Genomic DNA, 14,368 nt, shown 5'->3' with positions numbered 1-14,368 from the left:
TCTGAGGCCGGATTTGAACTCAGGTAGTCCTGAATCCAGGGCCGGTGCTTTATCCACTGCGCCACCTAGCTGCCCCATGACTTGATCTTGATAGCAAAATGGAAAGGAAGGGGAAGAGAAATGTGGGGATTAGAGGGAAAGGAAGGTTAAGGAAAATTCTCAATTCTCTCACAATCAATGTACAAGTAGAAGTCTATACAAACAAGAGGGTTATATGTTGGTTTGGATTTTATAGCATCTGAATTGGTCAAAGGAAGGAAGAATACACACTCAGAACTGGGTATAGAAATACATTTCACACAACAAGGAAATAAGAGGGAAAGAGAAGGGGAAGGTAGATTAAGGAAGGGAACTAATCCTAAACAAAATAAACTTTAAGGATGTACAAAATTATTTATAGCTTTTTTTGAGGTCACAAAGAATTAGAATCTGAGGGAATGCCCATCAATTGGGAGAATGGCTGAACAAGTTATGATATATAAATCTGATGGAATACTATTATGTTCTAAGAAATAATGAAGGGGATGGTTTCAGAGAAACCTATGAAGACTAACATGAACTGATACATAATGAAGTGAACAAAACCAGGAGAAAACTTTATACAATCACAATAATATGGTAAGGACAAACAGCTTTGGAAAAGACTTAGAAACTCTGATCAGTGTAATGACCAACAGTGATTCTAAAGTACTTACAGTGAAATATCTTAACCTTTTCCCTAATAGAGATGAAAGACTCAGAGTGCAGAATCATACACACACATACATGCACACACACACATCTTTTAGTCCCCTTACCAACCTTATAGAGATGTAAAGAAAATAATTTATAAATCTTAAAACTCTGTACCATAAATGTGCAGATTTTTCTCCAGAAAGTACTTACTATTGTAATTATCTATCTTTTGATGTTCCAGGGCCATGTTTGTGATTGTCTTAATATCATTCTATAATCTAGGTGCAGCATTTTAGGGAAAAAAAATTTGAAAAACCTTAGGAAAGCAGCCAACAGGGTGGAGGGTCTGGGCATCACAAGCACTTAATAAATGCTTATTGATTAGTTGATTAGCTCATGTCAATGAGGCTTGGTTAAAGGAATTAGGGATATTTAGCCTGAAGAAGCAAAGACTTTGACATGATAGCTGTACTCAAGTCTTCGAAGAGTTGTCTCATGGAAGAAGGAATAGACTTGTCCTGCTTGTCCTAAGGTCAGAACTAGAAGCAGTAGTTGGGAGTTACTTGTTAAATATAGGATTCATATTAGGAAAAACTTAACAATTAAATGTATTCCAAAATGGAATGATCTGCCTCAGGAGGTTATGGGTTTTGTGAGAGTCAAAATTGGATATATAGAGCCTTAATCTCCTCCTTTAAACTTTCCCTTTTATATATATCTCCCAGGTCAATAAGAAAAGGAGCCGGGGCAGCTAGGTGGCGCAGTGGATAGAGCACTGGCCCTGGAGTCAGGAGGACCTGAGTTCAAATGTGGCCTCAGACACTTAACACTTACCAGCTGTGTGACCCTGGGCAAGTCACTTAACCCCAATTACCTCACTAAAAAAAAAGAAAGAAAAGGAACCTGTGGGCTTTAATCTGTGAGGGATCAGTTTTTATTGCTTGGGAATTAATTAGACAACAAAGGTGAAACCAATTAGGGAAATAAGGAAGGAAAAATACGGATGAATAGTTTTAGATCTAAGCTTAGTGTATTCAATCCCAGAGATTAAGCTGGTTTAAAGGAATTTAGGATTTTCCTTTATAAAACTCACCAAATCTCAAACTACCTGCCAGGCCGTGAACCAGCACACCCAAAGAGCGAACACCAACCATGTGCTTCCCAACTCCTCTCACCAGAGCACCACTACAGCTAAGTCAACTGCCAGAGAGAGTGAACTTCTGTTCCTGCCCTCACTTTTAAATTGGCGCCCCGGAAGTTCCTCGTGTTTTCCTCCCCAAAAGGGGAGGTCCTTCAAAAGCCGCTTCAGTAGCATGTGCAATCTCTCAAATGATTCAGCTAAACCTTCTGATATTAATCTTTACCACAAATAATTTTTACCACATTCCCCACTTTGTTTCATTTGAAAAACGAATGAGTTTGCTCATTGAAACAGTTTTCTCTTACTGGAGACTCTCAAGCAAAAGCTAGATGACTACTTTTTATATGTCTTATAGAGGGTTATATGTTGGTTTGGATTTTATAGCATCTGAAGTCTCTTCCAACTCAGATTTTAGCATAGTATCGTATCAGGCTAAATGTGAGTTGTCATTAATGCATCCTAGTTATATGAGAGGCATTGTTCCATAATGGATATGAAGCTGATCTTAGAGTTGGGAAGACCCAGGTTCAAGTTCCACTTCTGACCCATAGTGGCTACTTCATACTTAATTTCTCTGTATCCCATGAAGATCTCTAAGACATTAAGTGGAAGAACAAATACTAATTTGCATTGGTAGTAGGAGTGTCTTCATTGGGAGTTCCATATGTCCATGAAATCACAGGTCTAACAAAAAAAAAATTAAATGAGCTCTTTTAACTTCCACATCATAGCTTATATTGAGTTTGAAATACTAATAAAACCCCTATGTGTTATTTTTCCCCAAATTGAACATCCTAGCCACAGCTGTCTCTAATAAATCCTGTTTCTGTTCAGTTCATCTTTTAACACAAGTGTAGAACTTGAACTTTAATAGACATAAATATGATCAGGTTCTCTTCAGTTTATAGTTCATGACTGTTGAGATATTCTGGTAACCTACTAATAATTCAATACATTCAATAAAATTCAATTCACCAAAAAAGTTTATATAAGCTTTTCTTCACATCAGTTCTGTCAAGTATGCAATACAAGTGTAATTATCATCTTTTTTTACAGATGAAGAAATCTCAGTTAAGGTTAAATTACCTGCTTGGGATCACATAGTTATTGTCAAAGCCAGGCTTCAAGATCAAATTTCTCCTAACTATGAGCTCAGTGTTCTTTCCATTGAACCATGTTGCTTCTTAATGAAGATTTACTATCTCTCCCCTATACCTATAATCTGAAAATTTGGTAAACATACTATCTGTTACTTCATCTAAGTCTTTCATAAATATGTTAAATTGAACATTTTAAATAGAACATGCCCTAATAAGTATTCTTTGGTTCCAGCTATTCAACTAGTTATTCTTTCTTTTTTCTTTTTTTGGGTGGGGTAATGAGGGTTAAGTGACTTGCCCAGGGTCACACAGCTAGTAAGTGTCAAGTGTCTGAGGCCGGATTTGAACTCAGGTCCTCCTGAATACAGGGCCAGTGCTTTATCCATTGCACCACCTAGCTGCCCTATTCAACTAGTTGTGAACACTATCATCTAGTCCATTTCCAGCCATCTTATCCATGAACATGTCATGAGAGACCTTATTGAGTACTCTGCTCCTTAGGGGACAGCATGAGGAATTGGAGAGAGTGTTGGAATTGGAGTCAGGGAGATAGGTTCATGCCCTATCTCTGATGTATATTAGCTTGTGATCATGGACAAATCACTTAAATCTTTCTAAGCTCCAGTTTTGTCATCTGTAAAGTAGAGATAATAAATACTAATTAATGCTTGTGCTATGTACTCCACAGTTTTTATGAACTTCATATGAGATAACTCCATATAAGAAACCTTACGGTACTATAAAATTAGGAGCTATTATTGAAATTCAGATACAGTATGTCCACTGGATTCCCTTGATCTCTATTAGTAATCCTGTCAAAAAAAAAAAAAGGAAACAATTAATCTAACATGAATTATCCTTAATCCATCCTGACTTTAAGAGATCACTTCCTAAATGTTTGAAAACCATTTCTTGATAAAATTATATTATGAATTATTAAATGAGAAAATTAAACTGACTAGCTCATATTTTGATTTATCAACCTATTAGTCACCTTTTTGGAAAGTGGGACATTTTCCTTTCTCTACTTTCAATATACGTATCACTCCAATTTATTATTCAAGACTTAGCAGTCTGTGTTCATTCAGTACTCTAAGATATGTGCAATGAGTCTAGCATTTAAGCTCATAGAGGGCAGATAGGTGCTCTTTTATCATCTCACTTATCTTGCCTTTCATTTCTTGTTAGCTGGTCCCTCTAACCTTCAGGCTATTTTCTTTGGTCCAGAAAACAACTTCATTACTTTTGCCTTTTCTCCAAGTAAATTAGGGTGGGGTTGAACATCACTCATAGATTTGTTAGCTGAGTTACTATGGGAAAGCTAGTTAACCCATCAGTGCCTCAGTTTCTTCATCTTTCTTTCTTTCTTTTTTTTTTGTGGGGCAGGGGGTGTTAAGTGACTTGCCCAGGGTCACACAGCTAATGTTAAGTGTCTGAGGCTGGATTTGAACTCAGGTACTCCTGAATCCAGGGCCAGTGCTTTATCCACTAGTTTCTTCATCTTTAAAATGAGGTTAATAATTGAATTACTTGCCTTAGGTATAAAGGTATATCATTTAAAATAAATATCCTTAAAAAGTTTTATAAACATGAGTAATTGGTGTTAGTTTTCTTTCATTCTTTCATTCTCTTGCCCTACCACCAATATAACCTTAAAAAAAAGACCAAAACCCTTTAACCTTTAGCATTTATGGCAAGTCTCCACTCATACTGCATATTAGACTACTTGCCATTAATGCTAAAGAATCTCACCAGTCTTCTATTTCTTTCCAGTCACCCAATTCCATCTCTTTTATGTACCCTTTTAACACCTTGAGCTCCTCAATTACCTCCCTGTCCAGATACTCTGGTTTTTTAGACATGGCTCTTTTTTTCTTCCTGGTTGAAATAATTTGTATTTCCGTTACCAGAATTTTGGTTTTAAAAGCTTTCCATATATTTGGCTTATTGGATTGAACGGAGCTGATTTCTCTTCTAGAGTCTCAGAACATGTAATCTACTAAGCCTCATCTGTAAAGTGAAGATAATAAGAGTTGCACTATGTACTTCACAGGTTTGTGACAGTGTAAACTGTTAAATTCTACTGAATGGGAGCTATTATTGGTACAAATTATTGCCCCAGATACTAGAGGCAATAATTAAAGTTTATGTCATAATACTTAGAGTGGGATCCCGTAATAGCAGTTACCTGTTCTTTTAACTTCATTCTCAAAGAGGACCATGACATCAGGGTTATGCCATGACTTGCAGGGAATTGAATTTAAGTGAGCGAGGGCTGTACAAGGTCCCCAACCTCACTCTCTTCTCCAGAGCCCTCTGGGTCCATTGGCAAGATATACATCAGGATGACCGGAGATGATTCTGTATGTTTAAAGCAATTGGAGTTAAGTGACTTGCCTAGGGTCACACAGCTATTAAGTGTCTAAGGTGAGATTTGAACTCAGATCTTTTCAACTTTAGGGTCATTGCCCCACCCACTGCGTTACCTAGCTGCCCCAATAATAATCTTGCACATGTTCTTTTTAGAAAATGCATTGTGCTGACAAGCAGAATTGTAAAAGACTTGATTTTGGTGCTCTGCCACTTACTAGCCAACTGAACTTGGACAAGTCAGTCATTTAATCCCTCTGAGCTTCAGCTTCCTAAAGAGTAAAATAGGAATGATAATACTTGTACTACAAACCTGAAACTCCTTTGTTAGGATCAAATGAGATAATACATATGAAAATGCTTTGAGTATCATTAAGTGCTATATAAATGTAAACTATTAACATCTTAATACTTGTCTCTGTTTAAGACAAAACAAAGCATGCTAGTTCTTACCCAGATCTTTCACAGTGTTAACCACTTAACCATTGCTTTAAGCTACTCTTTTTTTTTTTTTGGATGAGGCAATTGGGGTTAAGTGACTTGCCCAGGGTCACGCAGCTATTAAATTGTCAAGTGTCTGAGGCCGGGTTTGAACTCAGGTCCTCCTGACTCCAGGGGTGGTGCTCTATCTACTGTGCCACCTAGCTGCCCCCTAACCATTGCTTTAAAATAGCAATAAATTTCCATTTTGATAGACAAATGGAATGGCATTTATTTTGTTTTTAATTATATGTTACTTTCAGGATAGCTATAGGACCATAAACTAGAAGGCACCTTCTTCAAAGGTTATCTAACCCAACCCTCTGATTTAGATCATGATTCCAAGGCACAGAAAGGTTAAATAAATTATAGCAAGTGAAAAGGGTGGGATTTGAATCCAAGTCTCCTGACTCTAAATCCAGCTTTGGTTCCACTGTATGATGCTGCTATCCCTGCTAAAAATCCTTGTGTTTTGTTTTTTTTTAAGTGTATGTCAATTTGGCACTTCACACATTTCCTTTTTTATATTGAAGCCCTCTTGACTGATAATCTGTAATCAGGGTGCTTCTTGTGTCCCCTTTTGTAATCACTAGGCCAGTATTCTACTCCACAAAGAAATTCTTTGACACATAATTGACCTAGATGGAAGAACTGACAGATGGAAGAGCTTTACCCACACAAGTTTTGGAAACATAATTATACAACAAGAAAGGTTGATTTTTAAAAAAACCAAATTGTATCTAAATGTTGCTGAAGTCATTCTTATTTTCATTTAACCTAAATAAGGTTAAAGCATATTTAGTAAATGCTGATAAATAATGTTTAATGCAGCTATTAGTTGCAAAATAAATAGGCATGATTATTTAAAACATTTTAGGACACTTTCAGATGGCATCTTAGTTAAGAATTAAGGTCATGGGGCAGCTGGGTGACGCAGTGGATAGAGCACTGGCCCTGGATTCAGGAGGACCTGAGTTCAAATCTGGCCTCAGATACTTGACACTTACTAGCTGTGTGACCCTGGGGAAGTCACTTAACCCCAATTGCCTCACACAAAAAAAGGGAAAAAAAAGAATTAAGGTCATGGGGGCAGCTAGATGGTGCAGTGGATAAAGCACTGGCTGTGGATTCAGGAGTACCTGAGTTCAAATCCAGCCTCAGACACTTGACACTTACTAGCTGTGTAACCCTGGGCAAGTCACTTAACCCTCATTGCCCTGCAAAAATAAACCCAAAACAAAACAAAAACTTGTAACTGAGAAGAAAAAAAATATTTAAGGTCATCCTTTTTGTCCCCTGTGTATCTTTTTCCTGTTTCTTTTATTTCTTTTTTTTAATTGTGAAAGTATTATTTTCCAATTACATGTAGAGATAGTTTTCAACATTTGTTTTTATAAGATTTCTAGTTTCAGATTTTTTCCCCTCCTTCCCCAAGACAGCAAGTAATCTGATATAGGTTACAATAACATTAAACATATTTCTGCATTAGAAGAATCAGAGCAAAAAGGAAGAACCTCAAAAAAGAAAAACGACAGCACCCAAAACAAGAGAAATAGTATGGTTCAATCTGCATCCATATTCCACAGTTATTATTTTTTTTTCTGGATTTGAAGAGCCTTTTCCATCATGAGTCCTTTGGAACTATCTTGAACCGTTGTATTGCTGAGAAGAATCAAGTCTATCACAGCTGATCAATACATAATGTTGATGATACTGTGTACAATGTTCTCCTGGTTCTACTCATGTCACTCATCATCAGTTCATGCAAGTCCTTCCAGGTTTCTCTGAAATCTGCCTGCTCATCGTTTCTTACAGCACAATAGAATTCCATTACATTCATATACCACAACTTGCTCAGCCATTCCCCAATTGATGGGCAGCCCCATAATTTCCAATTCCTTGCCACCATAAAAAAGAGCAACTATGAATATTTTTGTACATGTGGGTCCTTTCCCCTTTTTTATGATCTCTTTGGAAAAAAGACCCAAAAATGGTATTGCTGGGTCAAAGGGTATGCACAGCTTTATAGCACTTTGGGTGTAATTCCAAATTGCTCTCCAGAATTGTTAGATCAGTTCACAGCTCCATTTAAGGTCATTCTTATGGGCTTCCAGTTAAGATGGCTGCCTGAATGGAGGCAAACACCTTAGCTCTCATACACCTCCTCAAGCAAAATACTAAAAATTGCATCAGACCAAATAATAATCAAGAAATCCAATCTAGAACTGCACCAAAATATAGCCAGAAGCAAGAAGACAATAGGAAAAGAGGCCGGCCACAAAAGCCTCCACTAGTACAGGCAAACAGGCCAACCCATCTTTTTCCTCTTAGACTCTACCTGAACCTGTGAGGCCATTCTTTGGGGTTGGACTTTGGGGTGTTTCTACAATAATTCTTTTAAGTGGTCAATATTGTCTTCTATTTGCTCATATCTTCAGCTTTAATTCCTGAATTGGGGATTGGTACATATTCCTTCTCTTTGTAAAGTGGAGTGAGGGGTATGCAAAGAGTATAGGAAAATATGATGGAGTTGTTGTGTAAGTCATGTCTGACCCTTCATCAACCCATTTGGGTCGCTAAAGATACTGGAGTGGTTTGTTATTTCCTTTTCCAGCTCATTTTACAGATGAGGAAACGGAGGTAAACAAGTTGCTCAGAATCACACAGCTAGTGTCTGAGGATGGATTTGAACTCTGTCAGAAGAGTCTTCCTGACTTCAAAGCCTGGCACTCTATCCGCTGTGACACCTACCTGCCCCATATGATGGAGGGAAACACACAATTAACAATCATAACCATGAACACAAATGAGGTGAATTCTTCCACAAAATGAAGGAGGAGTAGCACAGTGGATAAGAAAACAGAATCCATCGGGAACAAAAGGTCAAGAATCTCAAGGGAAGTTATGTGGGAGGAAATGAGAAGAAAAGACCTAGCAGTACCAGCTCTCTATACTATAAAGGAGAAATCATCAAAACTATTTGGTGGGGACAGCTAGGTGGCGCAGTGGATAGAGCACCGGCCCTGGAGTCAGGAAGGAGTACCTGAGTTCAAATCCGACCTCAGACACTTAACACTTACTAGCTGTGTGACCCTGGGCAAGTCACTTAACCCCAATTGCCTCACTAAAAAATAAAAAATAAAAAAACTATTTGGTGCTTGTTTTAAAAAAAAATAGAAAAGTTGATCAAAGATGACTAAAAAAGGAAAATGAAAATCATTGGAGGGGCTTTGGGAAAACAGGCATACTAATGCATTGTTGATGGAGTTGTGAATTAGCCCAGCCATTCTGCAATTTGACTTTTGCTTCTTCATCCATAAAATAAGAGGTTGGACTAGAATGGATTCTCCCATCTCTAAAATTGTGAGCAATTACATTCATGAATACATAGAACTGTCTGGTAGTATCAAAGTGTTTCAATCTTTATTAACATAACATCTAAAATAATTCAGTTTTAGAGAGGAATTATCAGTAGTTGAAGTGACAATAGATTAAGATTCTATCCTACCAAATAATCGCAAAACAAGGGAATTAGTGATTCCAGGAAAAAATATTCCTATAACCAAGGCTAATGTTAACTAACATATGTTGAACCTATGTAGCTGTATTAAAAATAAAGAATTCCTGGGAGCCTTAGTGTGGCAGGGGCAGACAAAAAAGAACCTGAAAGTAGTTCAGCATCTTTCATGCTACATTCCTACCTTGATGACAACTTTTTTGAGATGCTGATTATGGTAACACCACATATAAAGAGAGGAAATACAATCAGTGTCTGCATGAGGGGCTGGTCACAGAATCATAGAAGCATTGAATTTTTGAGCCAGAATTGAATATCTTTTACAGATGCAGAAACAGACTAGAAAGAGGCAAAGTGATTTGTCCAGTGTCAGATGGCCAGTTAGTAGCAGAGCCAAGGTGACTACCACTTGTTCACATTTAGATAGTGCTTTAGGGATCCCAAAGATCCCCCCTGGGATCTTAGTGTTCTTTCGAATATAATGTTCTGCTTCCTTCAAGTCAATTGTTGGTGGTCTTGTTATAGTTTCACTTTCTGTCTTTGATCATCTAATGTTCCTTATTCCAGGGGAATTTCAGCATCTTGAGACAAGATGGACCCGGCTCCATTTACCAGGCGACAATGGACTTCACAGTCTTTGAGGATCACCGCCAAAGAACTTTCTCTTGTCAATAAGAACAAGTCATCTGCTATTGTGGAAATATTCTCCAAGTAAGTATTGATAATCATCCAGAAGTACTTTTTTTAGAGCAAATATTACCACTTGTTAGAGAATAAGGGATGAAGAAACATGCTGTATAAAATGTTAAGATTAAAGTTGCTGAGCCAGGAATTAGTTGACAACTATTTACTAAGTGGTTTCTCAATTTAGATCTTCAAAAAAGTATATCATAGAATTAGAATACATGGTAAGGAATTTATCACTCAGTTACAAAAGTTAAAACTTACATATGAAACAGCTTAAAAACAATTATACAGCAAAGTGTCAACAAATATAAAGTTTACTACAAGTATGTAAAGAGGAGTGGAAGAAATGATAGGTGTAATGGTACAGAGAGATTGGGATTAGCAAATAGTGTATTCAACAGGGAAGGCAGATTGGCTGGAGTGGAAAGTCATTATAAAGGAATATTGAAAGATCAGATTGGAGAGATTAGTACATTGATGATAAAAGGCCATATAGGCCAAGTCTAGATTTTTTTTTTTTTGCAGGGAATGCAGAACACCAGATATATACACCCTCATTTAGCCTTTCCCTCCCTCATTTAGCCTTTCCCTCCCTCTAACCTTCAGCTATTTTCTTTGGTCCAGAAAACAACTTCATTTCTTTTGCCTTTTCTCCAAGTAAGTTAGGGTGGGGTTGAACATCACTTATAGATTTGTTAGCTGAGTTACTATGGGAAAGCTAGTTAACCCATCAGTGCCTCAGTTTCTTCGTCTTTTTTTCTTTTCTTTTTTTTTTTTGTGGGACAGTGAGGGTTAAGTGACTTGCCCAGGGTCACACAGCTAGTGTCAAGTGTCTGAGGCTGGATTTGAACTCAGGTACTCCTGAATCCAAGGCCGGTGCTTTACCCACTGCGCCACCTAGCTGCCCTTAAGTCTAGATTTTTTTAATCCTAGGCAATATGAAGCCACTCTAGACTCTTGATTAAGAAAGTGAATAGAGCTTGTTTGAGAAAGATTATTCTCATAGTCATATGTAGGATGGATCAGAACAGACAGAAACTGAAGATTGCTAGAAGGTGGTTGTCATCCACATGTGAAGTGATTAGAGTAGTGCCTATGAAAATGAGAGGAAGGGGTTAAGCAAGAGAGATTAATGGAAAGAATTGGAAATATTTCTTCAATAATTTGATATAGGAAGTGTTGAAGAGGAGAGCAAAAACTGTGAACCTGGGAAAGTAGTGGTACCATTGATGATCATTAGGAAAGTCAGTTATAAGCATTTATTAAGTGCTTATTGTATACTAGGCATTTTGCTAAATGTTGGGGATACAAAGACAATAGTCCAAGTTCCTGTCTTAAGGTGTTTACATTGTAATGTGTAAAGGAATGGATATTCTTTACAGGTGTGTATGTGTGTATACATTTATACCCACAGACATACATGAATACAATGAATATACATGGTGGTTATACAATCAGGGAAGGCCTCATTTAGAAGGTAGCACTTGAGTTGAGTCTTGAAAGAAACCAGAAATTCTAAGAGGAAGAGGAGGTGATACAGGAATGCATTCCAGATATGAGGGACATCCAATGCAGAGGCATACAAAGTGAAAGGGAGACCATTGTGTATGAGGAATGGGGAATAGGCTAGGGAGGGTAGATCACAGGGTATAGAGAGGGGAAAGCGTATTAGAAGATTGAAAAAGTAGGAAAGAATCAACTTGTGAAAAGCTTTAAATGCTAAACAGAGAAGTTTGTATATTTGATGCCTGAGGAAATAAGGAGCCATTAGAGTTTGTTGAGCTGGGGATGGCAAGGAGTTGCGGAGTGTGAGATGATCAGATCTGCATGTTAGGAAAATTATATGGTAGCTCTTTGGAGGATGGATTGGAGTTGGGAGTGGCTTGAGGCAGGGAGACCACATAGAAAGATATTGCAGTAGTCTTGGGGGAGAGGTGATAAAGGCCTGAACTAGGGTTGTGACTGTGTGAGTAGAGGAAATGTTTATGAGAGACATTGTGATGACAAGATTGGACTAATTTACTCTCCAGGTAAGTAAGAGTGAGAACTTGACAATGACACTGACATTGAGAACCTGGGTGACTGGAATGATGGTATCCAAGATAGTAGCAGAGGAGTTCAGAAGAAGAGCAGGTTTGGGAGGAATAATAGTCTTGCTTTGGACATGTGGATTTTGAGGTGCCTCTGAGAAATCCATTTTGAAGCACATAATTGACAGTGATATAGGACTAGAGTTCAAGAGAGGGATTAGGACTATATAGGTAGACATGAGAGTCATCTATATAGAGGAAGTGTAAGGGTATCTTACTTTTAGGGACCATCTTAATCATGAAGTTTAGGGAGGCCTTAGAGATAATTTTTAAAGCTATGAGATGAACTCACCATTTTATCTCCATTATGGGTTGTGAAAGAGACAACAAATATTTTTTTCTTAACCCTAATTTCCAATTACATGTAAAAACAATTCTTAAAATTCATTTTTTACAAGTTTTAGTTCCAAATTCTCTTCTTCCCTATTCCTTCATTGAGAAGGCAAGCAATTTGATATAGCTTATACACATACAGTCATGCAAAATATATTTCCATGTTAGTCATGTTATAAAGGAAGACACAGGCCAAGAAAACAAACAAGAAAAATAAAGAAAGTTTTTCAAAAGTATGCTTCTATTTGCATGCAGACTCCATCAGTTCTTTCTTTGGAGTTGGATAATATTTTTCATCATAGTCCTTTGGAATTGTCTTGGATCATTGTATTCTGAGAATAGCTAAGTCATTCACAGTTGATCATCATATAGTATTGCTGTTATTGTGCACACTGGACAACAAATATTTCAAACCACACATTCTGAATCTTTGAATCAGGAGGACTTACTAGAGTGTTCATTTATAATTGATGAGGAGTAAAGGAAGAACCTAGAGTGTTAGAAGACAGTAATTATAGGGAAAATGGTAGAAATTATCTAAAGAAACTCTGTATGAATTAGCTATCAGGTTAGATCTGTTACCTAAAGAGTATCAGGGAGGATGGACAAAAGGGTATATTATAGAATATCAGAAGTGGAAGGAATGGATCTCAGAAGGCATTCAGTCCATTCTGTAGTTGAACAAGAATTCCTTTTACAACATCCCTGGCAAGTAGTCTGACCTCAACTTGATGTTACATGTCCAGTGAAGGGGAACCTACCACTACTCTATTCATTTTTAGGTAACTCGGATTATTAATTTTTTTTTTGACTTTGAGTCTCTGTCTCTGCAACTTTTTTACCTCTTGGAGCCTTGACTAAATCTCTTTCAGCATGAGAACCCTTCAAATACTTGAAGAAGGCTATCATTGCTTCCTCTTTTCTCCCAAGGCTTTTCTTTTTCAGGCTAAACATTCCCAATTCTTTCCAGCTGATCTTTATAAATTATGGTCCCTCTTCTTTGGAAAGGCTTCAATTTGTCAGTTGTCTTTCCTACAAATCTTTCAAGAATGTTAGGAGCTATTTGCAGTTGGGGATTAACAGGACAACAATTATACAAAATTAAGTGATTGAAGGGTTTTAAGGTAGTAGCCAGTGAATTATTAAAGAAGTAGATGTGTTCTGGGGTCAATTGGTTCAGACTTGGAATTGGAATAAAATGAGACATTTGTAGGCCACATAACATTTAGCAGAAGGAAGTTTATCTAGCAGTATTCAGCAAAAATACAGCATTCGTTCAGTTGGGCACAGGGTCCCTCATTTGCCATGATAGTATGACCAATCAAAAGGGTGCGTTGATGCCTACAGTAGTGGGAAAAACATCAGATTTCAGGAATGCCGATTCTTTGTTCATTGGACTTTTATGATTTGTGATCTTAGTGATCCAAGACATCCAAGAAGTTATGTAAACAGTTTAAGCTGTATTCCTCTGGCCCAACTAAATCTCTAGAGTGATTTTATTGCCTTTTTCAGGGAAAAAACTAGCGTGGGTCACAGGGACCCCCCCCCCCCCAGTCTTCTTAGAGCATGGCTGACAATTTTTAGCTTTGCAGCAGGTTCCTAATGCCATGAGTTCCAACCAGATTAGTTGTGGATATTGCTCCTACCACTCCCTCAGTGGCAAGGTCCAGAAGGATTTCATGGGGTTTTTCTACCACTTAAATGGCCTGAGAATGCTTAATCACAAGTATTGGACAACAGTTATCTCTAAGATTTAAGAAGTTCCCAGAAATCTCAAGTTCCATCCTCTCCTTTGAAAAGACTGCTTTCTGGATCTTAAGAGATCTGATCTGTGTGGGGGGTTATGGCAGAGGCAGGTTCTAGTGAATCTCCTGACAGAAGAGTGGCTGTGATGAGTAGGAGCAGAGCCAAGAACATCAGGACCACAACGCAGAGGATGATATTTCCGTCCGTGCTGATTTTCATCCTAGATCAG

General features: G+C 37.7%; 1 protein-coding gene across 2 annotated transcripts in view; it reads left to right on the top strand.

The window, feature by feature from the left end:
- The window catches only part of LIMA1 (LIM domain and actin binding 1), a 133,348-nt gene that overhangs the window by 35,715 nt on the left and 83,265 nt on the right, over nt 1-14,368 (top strand). For both annotated transcript variants that reach the window (XM_043966038.1, XM_043966037.1), the window contains exon 2: nt 9,851-9,994. In XM_043966038.1, coding sequence (XP_043821973.1) covers nt 9,876-9,994 — 119 coding nt within the window. In that variant the 5' untranslated portion in view covers nt 9,851-9,875. The remainder of the gene's footprint in view (nt 1-9,850; nt 9,995-14,368) is intronic.

Source organism: Dromiciops gliroides, chromosome 5 (genome assembly GCF_019393635.1).
Source record: "Dromiciops gliroides isolate mDroGli1 chromosome 5, mDroGli1.pri, whole genome shotgun sequence".
Lineage (NCBI taxonomy): Eukaryota > Metazoa > Chordata > Mammalia > Microbiotheria > Microbiotheriidae > Dromiciops > Dromiciops gliroides.
The sequence above is the reverse complement of the archived record's forward strand: the minus strand, read 5'-3'. Positions and strand labels throughout refer to the sequence as shown.